Source organism: Euprymna scolopes, chromosome 1, assembly GCF_053919585.1.
Source record: "Euprymna scolopes isolate OS-2025 chromosome 1, ASM5391958v1, whole genome shotgun sequence".
Lineage (NCBI taxonomy): Eukaryota > Metazoa > Mollusca > Cephalopoda > Sepiida > Sepiolidae > Euprymna > Euprymna scolopes.
The window spans coordinates 53,310,722-53,328,278 of record NC_136482.1 but is presented as its reverse complement, the minus strand read 5'-3'; the positions used below and the strand labels follow the sequence as shown (position 1 = coordinate 53,328,278).

At 34.3% G+C, this 17,557-nt stretch overlaps 1 protein-coding gene across 3 annotated transcripts in view; it reads right to left on the bottom strand.

Moving 5' to 3' along the window:
• Window positions 1-17,557, bottom strand: part of LOC145296251 (H(+)/Cl(-) exchange transporter 7-like) — a 594,517-nt gene that overhangs the window by 274,923 nt on the left and 302,037 nt on the right. For all 3 annotated transcript variants that reach the window (XM_080142486.1, XM_080142534.1, XM_080142525.1), the window contains exon 2: window positions 1,211-1,363. In XM_080142486.1, the coding sequence (XP_079998612.1) occupies window positions 1,211-1,363 (153 nt within the window). The remainder of the gene's footprint in view (window positions 1-1,210; window positions 1,364-17,557) is intronic.

Genomic DNA, 17,557 nt, shown 5'->3' with positions numbered 1-17,557 from the left:
GATTCTACATTAATTATACATTTGTAGCAGCCGACACTTGCTACAAACAGGCAGGAGCTACTTCCCACGAATCGAGATTTGAAAGCCATTTTCTCCCTGCCTTGTCCAATCACAAACCAGCTCTCTATCACATGACAGAGTATATAAAAGGTGAAATCTGAAACCATTAACCCTTTTTCTCACTGCTTTGCCCAGAAGTACTCATCGCCTGGGGCTCCGGGGCCCCAAGTAGAATATAAGTACTACAAGCTAACAATGGCTCTTTTCAAACTCCTGTTTATTTCCACGTGCTGTACCCACACACACTTTATTTATCATTCTACAGGATTACTCTCATCGATACAACTCACACTCACTCACGACAACATGCAAACACACTGAAGACTTTGCCCTTTCTTTCTCTTGTAATTGGTTTCCTTTGCCCCGGCGATTACTAGCTATAAACATGTGTAAACAGAACTGAACTATTCTATCCTCAACAAGCCGACAATATATTACTTCTATCTCTACACAAGAACACTTCAACCTACTAACCTGTTTCTCTCTTGTACACTCTACTAACAAAGATAACAAATAAAGTTTGTTTATTGATATAGAATGAAACTCCATTTCATTGCTTCTCATTTCTATACATTATTATTTGTTCTTTATTATTAATTAATTAACCTCAAATACTAAAACGAACGTTTTTAAAATTATTTTTAGCAAAAAAGTTTTATTCTGAAATTAAATTCACCAAAATTAATTTTCTGTTTTTCATAAAAATGTCAGTCAGTTTTCTTGTACACCTTGGCAACACTAGTGTATAAGAGAAAAACGTCTATTATAACTGTTCGAATCATTTTTAAATTCAGCTCCCAAAATCAACAGAGATTAGACCATTCCTGTAATGACCTGGTTCATGTTGATTGTGGTGTAATGCAAGTTCTGTGCAGTTCTAGGAGATCCAGCCTCCCAGGCTTTACCTTCTCTCTTTGAGAAGGGGTTAGTTTATTGCTCATCAGCTGAATGTCGACGGAGCTGATCAGGCACTTTTTACAAGTCAGAGTGCCTCTCCACGAAGATGCTGACTTCCCAATCCCACTTTCCGACTCTGGTGTCACATTTCTTGCAGTGTGAGAAAAGTAATTCTTTGTATTTTCTTCATGAGAAATGTCCAATTAGGAAAGTATTTTGTATTTTCTTGGTGAGAAACTGTAAAATGACTTACCCTGAATTTTGATGAAAGTAATTCTGTTATACTCGATTGTGTAAGTGTCTCTGTCGTTTCTGTTTCGACATCCAACAAATCTAAGGTTGGCGGCCGGTTCTTAGGTGCAGGCTTCTCGGAAAGAATGTCTACTTTCACCGGAGTAACAGTGAACTGCAAAGCGAAAAAAGAACAAATTTGATATTTATTTTAAGTTAAATCATTTCAAAATAAATATGATAAGATTCTTTTAAAGAGTAATACTAGTATAAATATTATCTGAAACAAATCATTTCTGTGTATGTTATTTTATGCTTAAATCCAAATTAACAATTAAGTATGCATCAGGGAAAATGTAGAACCTAAAAAAATAAATTTTCAGCTGGAATAATTATTTGCAGAATAAAATATATTTGTGCCAATAACGAAATAGATAGAAAAGAAAAACGAAAAACAGTCGAATCCGAATCAAATATTGAAACTTCAACAATTGCATATTCATAAAAATATTTTTTAATAAATTCAAGTAAAATTTACCATTAAACAACATCTAAGTAAGGTTTTAATATATATTAAAATAATTTTCCTTTAGTTTGGAGTAATCACCGAATCCGATGACTTTTTTCCTTATAGAGCTGAAATAGCTAAAATTTAATTGATTTGATATGGATTCTTTCAATTTGCATACTCTACATTTGTTCTGATTTTCACTCAGGATCGCCAATTACCAATTACCATTCCTTATCTAAAAAATTTCGAAACACAATTTTCAATATATTTGAAAATGGTAAATAAATTATAAAATCAAGACTTCTATGATTTTACAAAATGTATCAAAGGTATTTACTTTTTCTCTCACATAGCTGAATATTATAGTTCCAATATATTATGGCCATTATTGTAACCATATAACGCAGCTCGAGTTGCTGGTGAATTAACATATCTTGGTCACTTAGCTAACAGGTACAAAATGAGAAACAGAACTTCTAAACCCGATCGGAAAGAGTAAGTACCACATATGAGACGTTTCAAACCTGACAACCATATCTGCTCTAAGATACTTCTTACAAAAATGTGTTTATATTATAAATTCCCAACTGGGATTCACAAGGTCTGCAGGAGTCTACAGTAAATTTAAAAGACCCACGAATTTTAAGAAACCTTTTTTCTATTTATTTTATTTTATTTATTACAAGATATAAGTGTGTTTATAAATTTTTTCATGATAAGCTGCATCAAATACTAGTTTCCTGACCTAAACTGCACCAAACAATGATGTTATTGTTATTTCATTTCCCTTTGCTAAACTCAATACTTTATACAAAGTCAAAAACAAAAACAATAATTTTCTTCTACAAAAAAAAATAAACAAACCAAACACAATGAATAAATATTTGAAAATATAAAGAACTTCAAGCATAAAACCTTTTATCAAAATTGCTCAATTTAGCATTAAATAATCCGAAAAGGGTTGATATGCTGTAAACCAAAACAAGCAAAACCAAAGTCCAAAAATAAATATTTGAAGATTTAAAGAACGTAGAGCATGTAACCTTTTCCCACAATCACTGAATTCGGCATAAAATAATCCGGAAAGGGTTGATATGCCGTAATACAAAATAACTAAACTATTGAATTTTCAAATTTTGTACTTAGATTTTATGTTACGAATCTAAAAAAAAAAAAAGGATTCATTGTTAGTTTTTAATAAATTAGAAACAAATATTTGATTTTTTCTTTTGTAATTTTATGTGTATATATAGTGCCCATGGATGATAAAATAGTTTCCAGAAGTTCCACAAGCAAAATAAGCTTTTGGATCCTTGGTTTGTATCCATAATTCATGCAAGTAAATGAAGTCATTTAAAACAGAAAATAACAGAAAAGGAAAGCATTTTTTTTGTAAAATAATCTTCAATCATCTCAATAAATGGCACCCATGTAATCGCTAATAAAATTTACAATCCTTTCTGCAATTACTTGTATGAAGTGGATTTTTGGTTTAATTTCGTAACTTTCGCTTCCCTTATTTTCTCTTTTAGTCCTCACATTCCATGATCGATGTTTCTGACAAAGACGGAAGACTTGCTGGTTTTTGTCAGAATTAATCCATATAACACTTATTGCTGACTAGTTTATAACTTTCAAATAGTATATATCTATATATCTATTAATATAAAGTTTCTTTAATATAGAGTTTCTTTCTCACTCTGACATTAATATTAAAAACCTACTTTTTCTATTTCAAAATCATTAAAACAAACTTCTTAATATATTGACTCATGAATATGTGGGCAACTACACGAAGATTAATTTACATATTCCTTTGAACAACGAGCATTAATTAATTACTTATTCATTTACTATGGTTTCTTCTCACATGAGTGATTTGATTACACTATTATGCTTAATTCTTTTGTAGCATAGTTTCTACATTCTGCATAATTGCGTAGAATTTAAGATGAAAACGTCCCTGCACACAAAGATATTTTTATTTCTCTCTCTCTCTCTCTCTATATATATATATATATACATATATATATATATATATATATATATATATATATATATATATATATATATATATATATATATAAGTGATCTTGTCGGTGTGTGTACAAAAAGTCTCTACCAAACTCCTCTCTGAATATTTGGTCTACAGAGTAGAAATTTGATATATACGGTTGAAAGTTTATCTGTACTAAATATGGTTGGATTGTAGAAAGCATTGTCAATTTCATTAACAATTTCATGGGTGGCGTGTTGAGTAGCATCATTCGGTACTTTCATATGTTAAACAGTAATCAACAAAAGTCAAAACATAAATTAATAACATTTTGAAGCTTGTTACTTTTAAATCTAATAAAATGGTGAAAATCCAATGTCAAATAGAAGTCACCTTATATCTTGTTTTCTTTCAAGAAAAATAAACATAAAATAAACTGCAACAATTCTTGAAAAGTATTAGCTGCACTTGTGAACTAAATGTAGCAAGGCTTAATTTTAGAAGTATAATGAGCCACCATTCACTGGTGAAGCATGAGAAACACCCTCTTCTTTTTGATGTAGTAAATGTTGTTTCACAATTCCAAGTGGCAACTCAGCCTGCAATAACCTGGAGGAACATGAGAAGCACTCAGAAACGAAGAAAAAAAGACAAAAATAAAAACAGGCGGCAGTCAAAAATGGTACAAGATGGTAACAGAACATTGAATAACTTTGAAATAACCTTTTACAAAACCACATCACAAAAAAATGGGCTAAGTTTATTTCGAAGACATATTAGACAGATAAAGTAGTAACAGCACTAGAATATATATATATATATATATATATGTGTGTGTGTGTGTGTGTGTGATATATATAAGTTGAAGGTACGATTCGTTAAGCACATAAGTAGAATGTTCATTTTCAACCTTCCGCTTTCAAATTCAGGTAAGCATGATGGATAAGTCAAGCCATTCTTAAAAATGTGTTAAAAGGATTCAAAATAAAAAAAAAATAGTAAAGGAAAGAAACAATTCATATTATTCCAAACCGATGCCAAAAATCTGCCAAAATACTGAGAATCCTATCTACTGATTACCTGCAGAGTTTTAGTGTAAATAAGTGATGATGATCGAATCAATGAGAATTCTTGCATTTTAAATTATAACATTAATTAATTTCAGGTTGTTCCTTTTTTTTAATAACCTGCTGCATGAATAATGCATAAAAATTAGATTTGTAATGTAAAAATCTTGTCTGTAACCTTGAGAATAATAATTATTAAAAACAAGATTTTTTTAAAGAAAATACTGACCTCATTTCTAGTGTTTTTGTCATTTTTATCACAATATTTAACTCTATTATTATTTAAAAAGAGAATTCAGATGTACAATCACTAAACAAAAAGAGAGAGGGGTCATTTTTTGTATAAAAGCGAGTGTATATCCTCCATAAAAAATGACTGCGAAAATTTATTTTTCGCCAGTGTTCGCAGTAATATCAATATAAAATAACGTCTCAATCAGTGAAGTTAAAAAAAAATGAAATAAATCAGAAAATATTTAAAACCGGAAAGTTTACAAAAAAAAAAAAAAACGATAAAAAACGTATCAATCGAGAAAAAGGAAAACTAGAAAGAAAATTTTTATTATGGAAATAGTCAAGGATTTCTTTCTGAATTCATTTCAATTTGTGATTAATAGGTTTGGGCAAGGAGCAAATTATATGATTCGATATTTGCTTCCTCCTTTTCCTTTTTGTTTGTCACAGTTTTACTCACTAATTTTCATGTGACGGGATACATATTCATATAGATACATATAAATACACATTTGTTTTTATTATACAGATCGAATTAATTTTTTTTTCAATATCTACCTCTTTCTATTTCTATATAGAATGTGTAAATAAAGGGAGGAATATTGCTTTACGTTAAATACAAGGTAGAATGATAACATTTTCGCTCTAAAGAAAACAACACTACAGTTTTATTTTAAATCTTTTATTGAAAAAATTAATTCAGGTAACTTGTTTATGTAGTAGACCTGACATCTATTCAATGTAGCCGCCTTCAACCTCAATCATTTCCCTGATATGAGTCCAGAAGCATGCCTTTTCCACAAGTGCCGGTGGGAGCTCAGCGAATACTCAGCGGATGGCAGCTTTGGTGTTGCGAGAGGTCATGTTAGTGATGTTCTCATTGTATGACCAAGCGAAGTAGTCCAGTGGGTTCAGGTCGGGGAAGGAGGAGTTCCAGTGAGAGAAGGGTACAAATTGTAGCACTCCTTCTATAAATATATGCTAGGTTTCTTTGGACTTGTGGGCCGGTGCCAAGTCCTGCTGCCACACCCAGAGTCTGCCATCGGCCACCTGATTGCACCAGGGTTCACCAGATCAACTTTAGTGTTGATTTTCAAGCCGACTTTGAAGATGTGAGGTGACATACTATGGCCCTCACTGAAACCACACCAAAGACTATAACCTTGGCTAGAAACTTTGTTTTCATCATCCTGGGTACATTACTTAAGCTTTGAACCATCCAGATTTTCATTTTGAGGGTGCTGGCAATGGTCCTGTTGTCATAACTTAAATTGGTAGAAAGCATGAGTTATATAGCAGCACATCTCCGATCTTGCTCATTGAACATTGTGTCACTTTCAGATATGATAGAAGACTCCTATTGCTCTTAAAATTTGTACACAACTGGCCAACTAGTATATGGTCTGCAACAAAAAAAAAAAAGAAAAACGGGTTCATCAAACGGAAATGAAATCGCGTCGCCTTTTCTTGAATGACGATTTTCTCGTTCCACTCTGTACCTTCTTTACATATTCAAAAACCAAAATAAAAAAAAGTGATAACATTGGTAATATCATCTCTAATATAAAAACATCTTACCGTATTATATTTTATGGCGTAAATTTACTGAAAACCTACAAATAAAGCCACTATACATAAAAAGAGTTTTTTTTTTTTATTTATATCATACTGTCAGATATTTATTTCATTTTCCACATCCATATAAGATATTTTGTATATAAAATTATAGGATTGACGTGTATCCCGATCCATTAATTGATCACTTGTGTGTGACAAGATGAGTGAGTAACTTCAATAGGAATTGTGTGTGTTGCTTTTGTTAATGTGTGAATATGCGTGCAGTTCTGTGTTAAACTAGTCATTTGCTTCCCCTAGTATTGAAAGACAAGGGAGTTGAACATAATATCATGTTAGCAAACTGCATTGTGTCTGGTCCAACTATCTTCTGTCTCTTGGGAATAAATTAATTTACAACAAAAAAAGATGCTACTGGAACAACAAAAAAAAACAGACTTATTACTATAAACCTTAACAAATAAAATCCAACTCAACTGAAAATCAAAGTAAGTCACCATAAACTCCATGTTATCGATGTGGAGCCCTGCGTTAGAGTAAAGACTGGCCAGAAAGCACAAAAACTTGCCTGACTTGTAACTGAATTAGAATATAAAAGCCCACAATTGTAAAGCAAAAGAAAAAAAATTAAATCGGATACAACACACGAGAACAAAGAAGATAAAACATACGTAAATATATGCTAGTGAAAATACCAAATAAAAACGTGAAGTTTCAGTTAGATTCAGGATTAGACTTATCAATCATAAATTTGCATACTTGGAATAAATTAAATAAACCTGCCATGCTAATGTTTTGCAAAACAACCAGAATGGTGACTGGATCGAAAATAAATTTTAAAGGTGAATTAATCACTAATGTTAAATTTAACAGTATGACAAAGAAATTAAAAGTATTTGTGTTCAAAAAACACAGAAAATCTTTTAGGGACAGATTCAATTTGTGAGATTTACCTAAAATAAGTTTTGTCAAGAATTGGAAATTCTAATGACAGAAAAGGAAAATCTCAAGTTAGAATTAAAAGAAAGTTTCCCTGAAGTATTTTCAGCCGGTCTGAGAAAATGTATAAAAATGACAGCCAGATTTAAACTCAAAGACTATTCACAACCAGTAATCAAGAAAAAAAGAAATATACCATTCGCCTCATTGCAGAAACTCAGTGAGGAGCTTGAAAGACGTGTAAAAACCGGCATCCTATCAAAAGTTGGATTCAGTCAATGAACAGCGTCTATCATCTATGTGAAAAAGAAGTCAAAAGAAATCTGCATTTACGCTGACTTCAGGATGGGTTTGAACTCAAGAAATTATGGATACTATGTTGAGCAGCTTTGATTTTGTGATATCATATCTAGATGATATTATCATAATAAGTGAGCCCAAAGAACAACATCAAGATGTCCACAACATTAAGATGTCCACAACATCAAGATGTTCTCTCAAATACAAAATGTTGGTTTTAAAATCAAAGAAGGAAAATGTTATTTCCAAATACTTGGGATACATCATAGACAAAAACGCACCCGGAAAGGGCCACGGCTATAAAGGATATGCCGGCTGCAAAAATATTATAGAATTACCAAATCTTTTTGGAGTTCGCAAATTATTACCAGACATTCATTCTCAATATACACAACCTACAGGTTCCACCAAACGAGCTACTAAAAAAAGAATAAAGTGTGGAAATGGACACCTCAATATCAGGCAGACGTCAGGTTTTTTCCTCACTCACTATGACTCAAAACTAGATATCACAGTTGCTATCAATGTGAGTTCATATGGAATAGGGACTTATATCTTGCATAAAATGCCAGACAGAAGTGAAAAAGCGCTTGCACACCTATCAAGATCTTTGCTCCTGGTAGTAAAGCACTTATCATAGATCGAGAAAGAAGCTCTTACTTTTTATATTTGCAGTTACAAACTTTCCACTGATATTTACACAGACGATTCTTTATCTTGCAGACTGACCATAAACCTCTATTGACCATTTTTGGGTTGAAAAAAAGGTTACCTTTTTACACATCAAACAGACTGATGAGAAGGGGCACTATTCTGCTGAATTATAATGTCAAGATAGAGTACTTCTCCTCCAAGCAGATCGGATATGAAGATGGCTCTTCAAGATTGGTCTGGAGATAGAGTGAACCTCTTGAGGACTGAGTAATTGTGAAATTAAAACCATGATGTGCAATACTATCATAAACCTTTCATTCACACTACATGAAATTAAATGTGAAGTACAAAAAGACTTTATTAGTACAACAACAGAAAATCACAAATAGAGCCCAGCAAATACAGGACGCTTTTTTTTTTATGTGTGATGACGTCCTACTGTACAGCGAGAGGGTCGGCATATGAAAAACATTACAAAAACATATAAAGAAAGATTTTTTTATGGGTCACCCAGAAATAAACAGAATGAAGAGCAGAATGAAGAGCAAACAAAATTGTGTCTAAGAAACCCTATGACCCAGGAGAAAAAGATTTTTTTATAAAAACAACACATCTTTCAGGCAACTGAGCAAAATAAACAAAAGAATTAGAAATAGTGTGTATATCATTGAAGGAACTAAATTCATACATAAAAGACACCTTAATCAAATAAGAAAGCATCTGATGGATGATCCAAACTATGTATCTCACGAAGAAGTCATTGAGACGATATATGACACTTTCAACATGGAACCACCCCAGAACGCCACCGATCAGGAAGGAAAACAAAGATAACAGATCCTTTAACTATTGATCCAAAAAGAAAAAGTTACTAGCACCCCTTGCAGAGTAAAGGCTTGGGAGAGCAATGTTATGGGAACTTACCTATTCGCTTGTAATGAACTCTTCTGACCATTATAAAAACCCCGAGAAATAATACTCTCATAGGGAATTATCACGACTCTGATATTGAAAGGTTTGACAATCAGTCCGACAGAAACTGGGCCATTTTGGTGGCTTTTTTGCTATCAGACTGATACAAATATCTTGGCAGCCCTTTCAGGCCTTGCTTAGCTTTCGGAAGGAGCAAGTTTATTGTTTGTTGTCTGCAACGCCCTCACCGGGGCTACTCACTAATTTTTGCAGGGCCAGAATGCTCCTCCTCTTGGGGTGCTGGCCCACTTTTCCATTTCATGACTTTGTGTCACATCCCTTCGCAATAAGAGAGCAGTAACTACCGGATCATCACAAGACAATGGTGTGACTATAGACTGTCTAATTTAATGAAAATGCTAACAAACTTTCTTTGTATTCACTTTTTTTATACAATATATTCTTTTTCCCTAAACCTGTTGTTCACGTCTTTCTTTATAATCCTTTCCTAGAGCGACAACAATAAACAAATAACACAAAGTGATTTAAGATAGCTCAATAGTGCAATCAGAGCTATAAATATTTTTTATAGTGTACCACTTTACCAGGAATAGATATTCATTTAATTGTTTATTTTAAAACAAAATTAGAGTTTGATTGGCAACACTTGCATACAATTGTTATATACATATATATAAAATAGTGTCTCCATCATTAGCAAATTAGAATTAAATCCACTTTGCATTGATTTTTCAAGTGGATTATGCACCGTGGAGAACAGGAACTACTCTCCTCACCAGGCAAGTCATGATGTGTGGTACATTACAGACACCAACTTCAGAGTTTTGTTTTTGCCTTATAGTCTAGTCTAACTTATTATTCCATTGATAGTTGCATGTAATCTAGATGGATTCATACTTTTTGGGAAGATATTAGTGCAAGACATTCAACAGCCTGGAGAGAATCTGTCCATTTCCATATAAATATAGTTTAAAAAATAAATTACTTTTCAATTAATGACTTTTTTGTCTACATGAGAATAAAATGCGATATATCATAAAATTAAAAGACATAGGGCTAGAATGTATGAAAGACAGAAACGAAAAACAATTAAACATAGGAAGAAATAAAACAAACAGAAAATTTGACTGGTTTCGTTCAGATACATGAATATTTCCAGGAAAAGACATTCGTTGATCTGAATGAAATCGATAAAATCTCCCCTTTGCTTTTTATTTCTTTCTGTGTTTTACTTTCTGTCTTTACGTGTGTATTTGAATACAATAAATGTTTTCTCTGATTGTTCCACTTATGGAATCGTTCTACTGACCGGATTAAGATTCTAGTTTCAGGCAATAACTTAACTCACAAACTGATAGAATTTCATTGTTGCAAGAAAAGTCTGAGTACTTTCTGCTTCACTGGAAACTACCACCAAATGAATTGAGCAAATACACCTGAGATGTGATAGTGTCTGTATGTTTTTATAGTAAAGGTAATACGCCTCTACTTCTATTGTAGCTTGAACTCACTATCACCCATTAACAATGCTAATTCTTTCACTATGTACACCAAGTTCACATCATCACTATTATTAAGAACTCATATGTTGCCATATTTCTGATGTATTTCTGTAATTCAATCGGCAGCAGCATCTACTCTGAAAATAATCAAACAATTACTTGAACACTAAAATCCGTTAATTTAAAATATTTTGACATCATATGGTCTTTAGAACAATTTCATAAACGGATCAACCGGAGGAAAATATATCTCTTGTTCAATTGTTTGTGCATGCGCGTGTGTGTAAACTGGTTGCAGATGTATCCATTGTGTGTTATCTGAATTGTAATTGATAAAGTCGATACTGATAATGAAAATCTTATAAAATTTTCAAGATTTAATCCGATAAAGTAATGATAATAAAAGTGATTTTTGAAATGCACGTACATATGGATAAACATAGTTAAGTGGTGATTTTCGGAGCTTGATGATAATTAAAATATTATCATCAAACTCCAAAAATCACCACTTACCTATGTTTCTCCATGAACGTGCATTTCAGAAATCGTTTTTATTATCAAATTTCACATGACCTGTTAAACATTGAATGTCTTTTTATCTGCAGAATTTAAATATATCCTAGGATATTATTAAAGTTGCTAGCCACTCAAAGATAATCGTTAATGACTTATAAGAATGGTTTACAACATGTGTTTATTGTCAAACATTGTCCTCATAAGTAATCTAATTTGATTAATTCCATTGATCATTTTAATCCTCTCATAATATTCTTCATTCATCCGAAACCCCATCCATTTCATTAACCCTTATCCTCAAATGGATTTTGGTCTTGTGGTGGTGATTTATAAGTAAAAAGAAAATTAATTACAATTTCAAGGTCTTCATTAAATTTACTATCTAGTGCGATGAGAATGCGTACCAGATCGATCAATGCTGATTTAAGTGACCGAGATAATCTTTTATTAGAAGTTATTGAATAAACGAGTAAATATGACAGTGCCTTGTAGAAAAATCTGCCATTTTTTAAACTTTATTTCTCTCTTGAATTAGATGTTTGTGCTTTTAAATTTATTGTGGCAAGCACTTCTTTGTAATCTTTAGTTTCTTCTCAACTTGTCACACATAGAATGTCTATCTATTTCATGATGAGCAAAATCGTATTCCAGTGGAAATAATCTCTTCTCTTACATACAGCTATTTTGTCGCAGAAAATAGTCTTTCCTTACTCTATCGGTATTTCCATAGTAGATTCTAGACTCAGCTTCAAGTTTTGGTTCCATTCTGTAAAATAAGTGATTATTTTTCTACTAACACTGCAAAGAAGCCTCTTTTCTTCCTCTGGACACTTAAAATCAAATGGAACTTTCATGAACAGAGTTTCTATCCAATAACTTCCCACTTGTGAAACATGTTTTTTTTTTGTTTTTTTTCATGGAGGTCACCACTTATCAAGGCCCGGAGGCCATTCAGGGATAAGGGTTATTGCATGTACAGTAATCAATGAGATAGTATTGTAGTAATAATTAGTATTGCAGATTTGACAGAGTGTCTTACTTAAAGGGTGGTTTGTCAGGAATTTGTTTATGTTGGACTTGAAGACATCCAAGTTGTAGTAAGGTGGGAAACAGGCAAACGAAAGAGAGTTCCACAACCGTGCACTTCTGAGAAAGAAGCTCTGCTCATGGAATCTATGTTTGGATTTAGGCGCAGATAAAGTGGGGAAAATTATTGACAGTAGTTTTAGCCAGACGACGGGTGTTTCTCATGAAAGATTGACGAGGGGGGATGAGAGATTGGAGCTCAGAGGAGCACCTGCCATGGAAATAACGATAAAACAAAGACAGGCTCGCAACGTCTCTTCTGTGGGAGAGAGGCTGCAAGGAAGGGAAAAGGGTATCCTCCACTAAGCTACGAAGTCTATTTTGTACTCTGTCAAGGCAGGATAGGCTGTTTTTAGCAGCTCCTGCCCAGATGTGGTAGCAGTAGTCCATCCTTGCACGTACTCGGCTTTTATACAGTAGTGAGATATCTTCTGGAGTGGTAGAAGGATCCCACCATTTTCCTAGCATCCTTGGCAACAGACCTGATGTTCGTGTTCCATTTCTGAAATCGCCCTAAACTCTAGAGCCAATGAAGAGCCAGTGCTCAAAACAATGAGATATTATAAAAAGGCTGACTGGGAAGCCATCAGGGAACGAATCAGAGATGCCCCATGGGGAAATATTTTTCTCTCCCTGCTGAACAGTGTGCAAACGAGACCACTAAGTGGTTCAAAACTGCAATCGAAGCACATGTTCCCATGCGGAAATTTTATAGTAAGCCCCACTCTCCCAAAGGTTTACTTCGACTTGTGCAACTGCCATTGCTCAAAGGCAGCATGCATACCACAGATTTAACCGACATAAGTCCAGTTCAAACAGACTGAAGTATATAGAAGCTAGAAATAACATTAAGAAAGAAATAGCGACAGCTAAGAGAGAATTTATGGAAACCACTAAGAAGCACAAAAATTAGGAACTCGAGACTTCTGGAAAATCTACAACAGTGTAGTAAATAATGGGGAATCAGAATTCCCCCACTAACCAACAATCACGAGGTTGTCTCTTCAGCAACACAGAAGGCTAACATGCTTGCCAGTCGGTTTGCCTCAAACTCCACACTGGACCCTTCCAACCACCCCCTACCTAACTTTCCTATGTGGACAGACGTCACGCTAGACAATCTGAAAATCACCCCTGCTCAGGTGCATGCTATCATAAAAAACCTTGACACTTCAAAAGCATGTGGACCCGATCTCATCCCAGCTGTGCTATTAAAAAAGTGCTCAGCCGAAGTAGCTCCAGTTCTCTCCAAACTCTACAACAAGTGCCTTAATGAAGCTTGCTTTCCGGGCTGTTGGAAAACTGCTTCTGCTGTACCAGTATTCAAGAATTCTGGCGAAAGGACTGACCCATTAAATTATCGCTCCCACTTTTTGCCAAAATATTTGAGACCTTAATTAACCATGCTCTAGTCCATCACCTTACAAATGCTAAACTTCTGACTGACAAACAATATGGATTTAGACAAGCCCGTTCCACAGCAGACATCCTAACTGTAATCTCTGAACCATATACCATTCACTGGACAAAGCAAGGGAAGGCAGAGCGGTAGCTCTAGATATATCTCTCAGGAAAATTAAATCATATGGCATCGCTGGTAGAATACTTAACATGATTAAATCCTTCTTAGATAAGAGAAAAATCCAGGTTGTCCTCGACAGTCGTATATCTAAACAATATGATATAAATGCGGGAGTGCCCCAGGGGTCTATCCTTGGACCTCTATTGTTCCTGATATTTATAAATGACCTCCCCGACAAAATTGCCTCTGAGATGGGTATATATGCTGATGACACTACACTCTATAACAGGCACGACAGGAAGATGAATGAACACATTTCTAAAGAAATGGCAGAAACACTAGAGGAAGACCTTCAATCTGTAGTGGAATGGGGACAAAAATGGCTGGTCACGTTCAATGCCGCCAAGACTAAACTAGTTTCATTCAATAATTACAAGAAACTCTCTCTACCACCTATAGCAATGGCCAACGACTCTTTATCTGAGAGTATATCTTTCAAACTCCTTAGCCTAACGTTCACAGGAAACATGAGTTGGAATAATTACATTGAAGGCATTGCCAGGGCCGCTGCAAGAAAGGTAGGCTCTCTCTACCGTGCTAGACACCTACTAACACCCGAAAGTATCCTGTACCTCTATAAGGCCACCATTCGCCCATGTATGGAGTATTGCTGTCACATTTGGGCTAGTGCATCTGCTACTAGTCTCTAGCTCCTTGACAGGGTTCAAAAGAGAGTCGCAAACTTGATAGGCCCTGAACTGGCATCTAACTTCAGCCTCTGTCCCATCAACGAAATGTTGCATCCCTCTGCCTGTTCTACAAGTATTTTAGTGGTGAATGCTCTGACGAACTGCAATCACTTGTGCCCCCATGACGTGAGCTACCTCGACAAATCAGACAGGCTGCTAAATCTCACCCCCACACTGTAGAGATCCCTAGATGTAAAAGATCTTTCTACTCCAATAGTTTCTTATCCAGAACCGCTAGGCTTTGGAATTCCATTCCAGGTCCCTGCTTCCCCAACAGTACTGACGTGCAGATGTTCAAGTGTAACGTGAACCGACATCTTGCTGCCCAAATCCCTACATAGTATCCCAGTAGTTGTTGCCCCTGATAGTAGCCCCCTACACCAAAGTGGCAATTTGCCTTGTTTGGGGTGAAAATGTAATAAAAAAAAAAAATTTTTTAAAAAAAGGAGTAAAGGTCAAACCTAAAAGCTTGTCAAAACATGGAGCCTCCCCAAGACAAAAGCCATCCATTTCAAATGATGCCAGATGGGGATCAGAGCGTTGATGATGTAAGGATAGGAGTTTGGTTTTGGATGCATTAAAAGTAACCAGCCACCTCTTCCCCCACTGTACCATGCGATCAAGATCAGAAGAGAGAGAATTAGAGAAAACCTTGTCATTTACGGCCTTTGATGTGTTGCCATAGATGGTCGTGTCATCACCATAGATGTCAACGAATGATTAAAGTATATGTTTTGGGAGATCATTGATGTAGATCAGGAAGAGAGTTGGGCCCAGGATTGACTCCTGAGGGACTCCAGCATTAATACTGTGGACCTCTGATTTCTGCACATCAACCACTACTCTTATGAACCTATCGGAGAGAAATGATTTAATGATTGAGCAAACATTACCAGTGATACTGTAGCTGGAAATCTTGTGAAGTAGGCCTTTATGCCATACCTTATCGAAGGCCTTTGATATGTCAAGAGCAATTGCCCTGGAAAGGAAGCCTTTGTCAAGAGATTCACTACTGTTAGAATGTTTCCTTACATATTACATGAGCATTTTCAACTCCAATGCCAACAAAGACCTGTCTAATCGTCTTGTGAATTAATACTAGTTCTTAATACTTTTATAGCACTACCTGATCCTCCAACTGAATATCTCACTAATACTTATCTTTAAGTGGCTTCTAGTCTTGATAAGTGGTGATTCATTAGCATATAAAAAATCTATGCTGTTGGTGTCTATAAGGTACAATCAAGAAATCAATAACCCAAGAGTTATTTAAAGAACTTTGAAGAATTTAAAGCTGCAAAATGGTTTATCAGTATGATTAATGCAGAAGCATTGAGTTAAGTGCCCTGTTCACTCTGATGGTTATGTTGAATAGTGGTGATAAAGAGGATAATGTTGTAAAAAGTATGTGTTTGGGGTTCATTATAAAACTCTAGAATTATTAGCTAGCATAGATCTTATATATAAAGGAAAGGCAATATTTTCCATCCATCTTTTTTATCAATACTTTTATTAAAAAACGGTATATAAAAATTTGTTTTGTTAGTTATATACGGCAAATATTGGTCCGTGTTGTTAAAAAAGAAAAATTCCATTTCTAATTGCTTTCATCGAATGTCATATTTAATCTGAGGTGCAGATTTTATTTTGATTATCGTAAAGAGAAAGTCGGAGGAATTAACACTCCTAAAGTTATAAGTACTGATTTTACTACCTACATCATTGGGTACTATTTTTCTAAGAAATATCTAATACATTCTGCACTGTCATCTAAGTTCAAACCTCTGTTACATCGCCATAAAATTGTATCCTTGTATTTGTTTTACAAATACATTAATGGAATGTACTCTGACGAATTTGTATTTTGAATGTAAAAATACTCATGAATAACCCAACAAGCAGCAAAATTCCATGCCTTCACTGTAGAGGTCCTTTGATGTCAGAGACCTTTCGACTCTGGTAGTTACTTCCCTCAAACTGTTACACTTTGAAATTTCTCCCTGTATCCTGCTTCCTCGACTGCCCTAACATGCAAAAGTTTAAGTGTAATGTAAATAGACATCTTTCTGCCTATCTTTCTATTTAGAGTGTCCCTGTAGGCATGGTCCCTAATCCACAGCAGACTTTTACATCTCAGTAGCAATTTGCCTTCTTTGGAGTGAATATGAGTAAAAAATAAAAAATAAAATATATATACATCAGTGAAAAAGAAGGAAATAAAATCTTCATTTGTCCTTTTATCTCCCCCCCCCTTCTCTCTCTCTTTCCTTCTTCCCATCCTTTTGTATGTTTAACTGACAAAGAGTATGCAGATAAAAAAAAAGCGTTTTCTTTCTTGATAAATGGTATTACGATATAAAGACGGTTTAAGCAAAAATGATTCCATGGCTACAAAAATTAGTATATCGTATTTCAAGACAGAGGTTATGAGTTCAAATCTCACCCACAGTAAAAAATATTTTTATTCTGACTCTGTCCTAAAATAAACTGAAACATCTTAAACTTAAATACGGAAATAAACTGATAGTTTATAAATAAATACATGCACATACATCAAAGATGTGAGTTCCATTATAGAAGCGTTGATTTAATTTGAATAAAATCAAATATGCATCAAGTGCGCTTGAAAGCCAAATCACAACGCAATATTAGAAAAATAAACAAATATTTTACTTGTTTGAAATTTATAATTTAAATTTATTTCGAAGTCAAACTCCATCTTCAGTATGTTGTTTTCTTTCTTCCCCCCCCCCCACCACGTTCCAACATTTCAAAATACAACCGC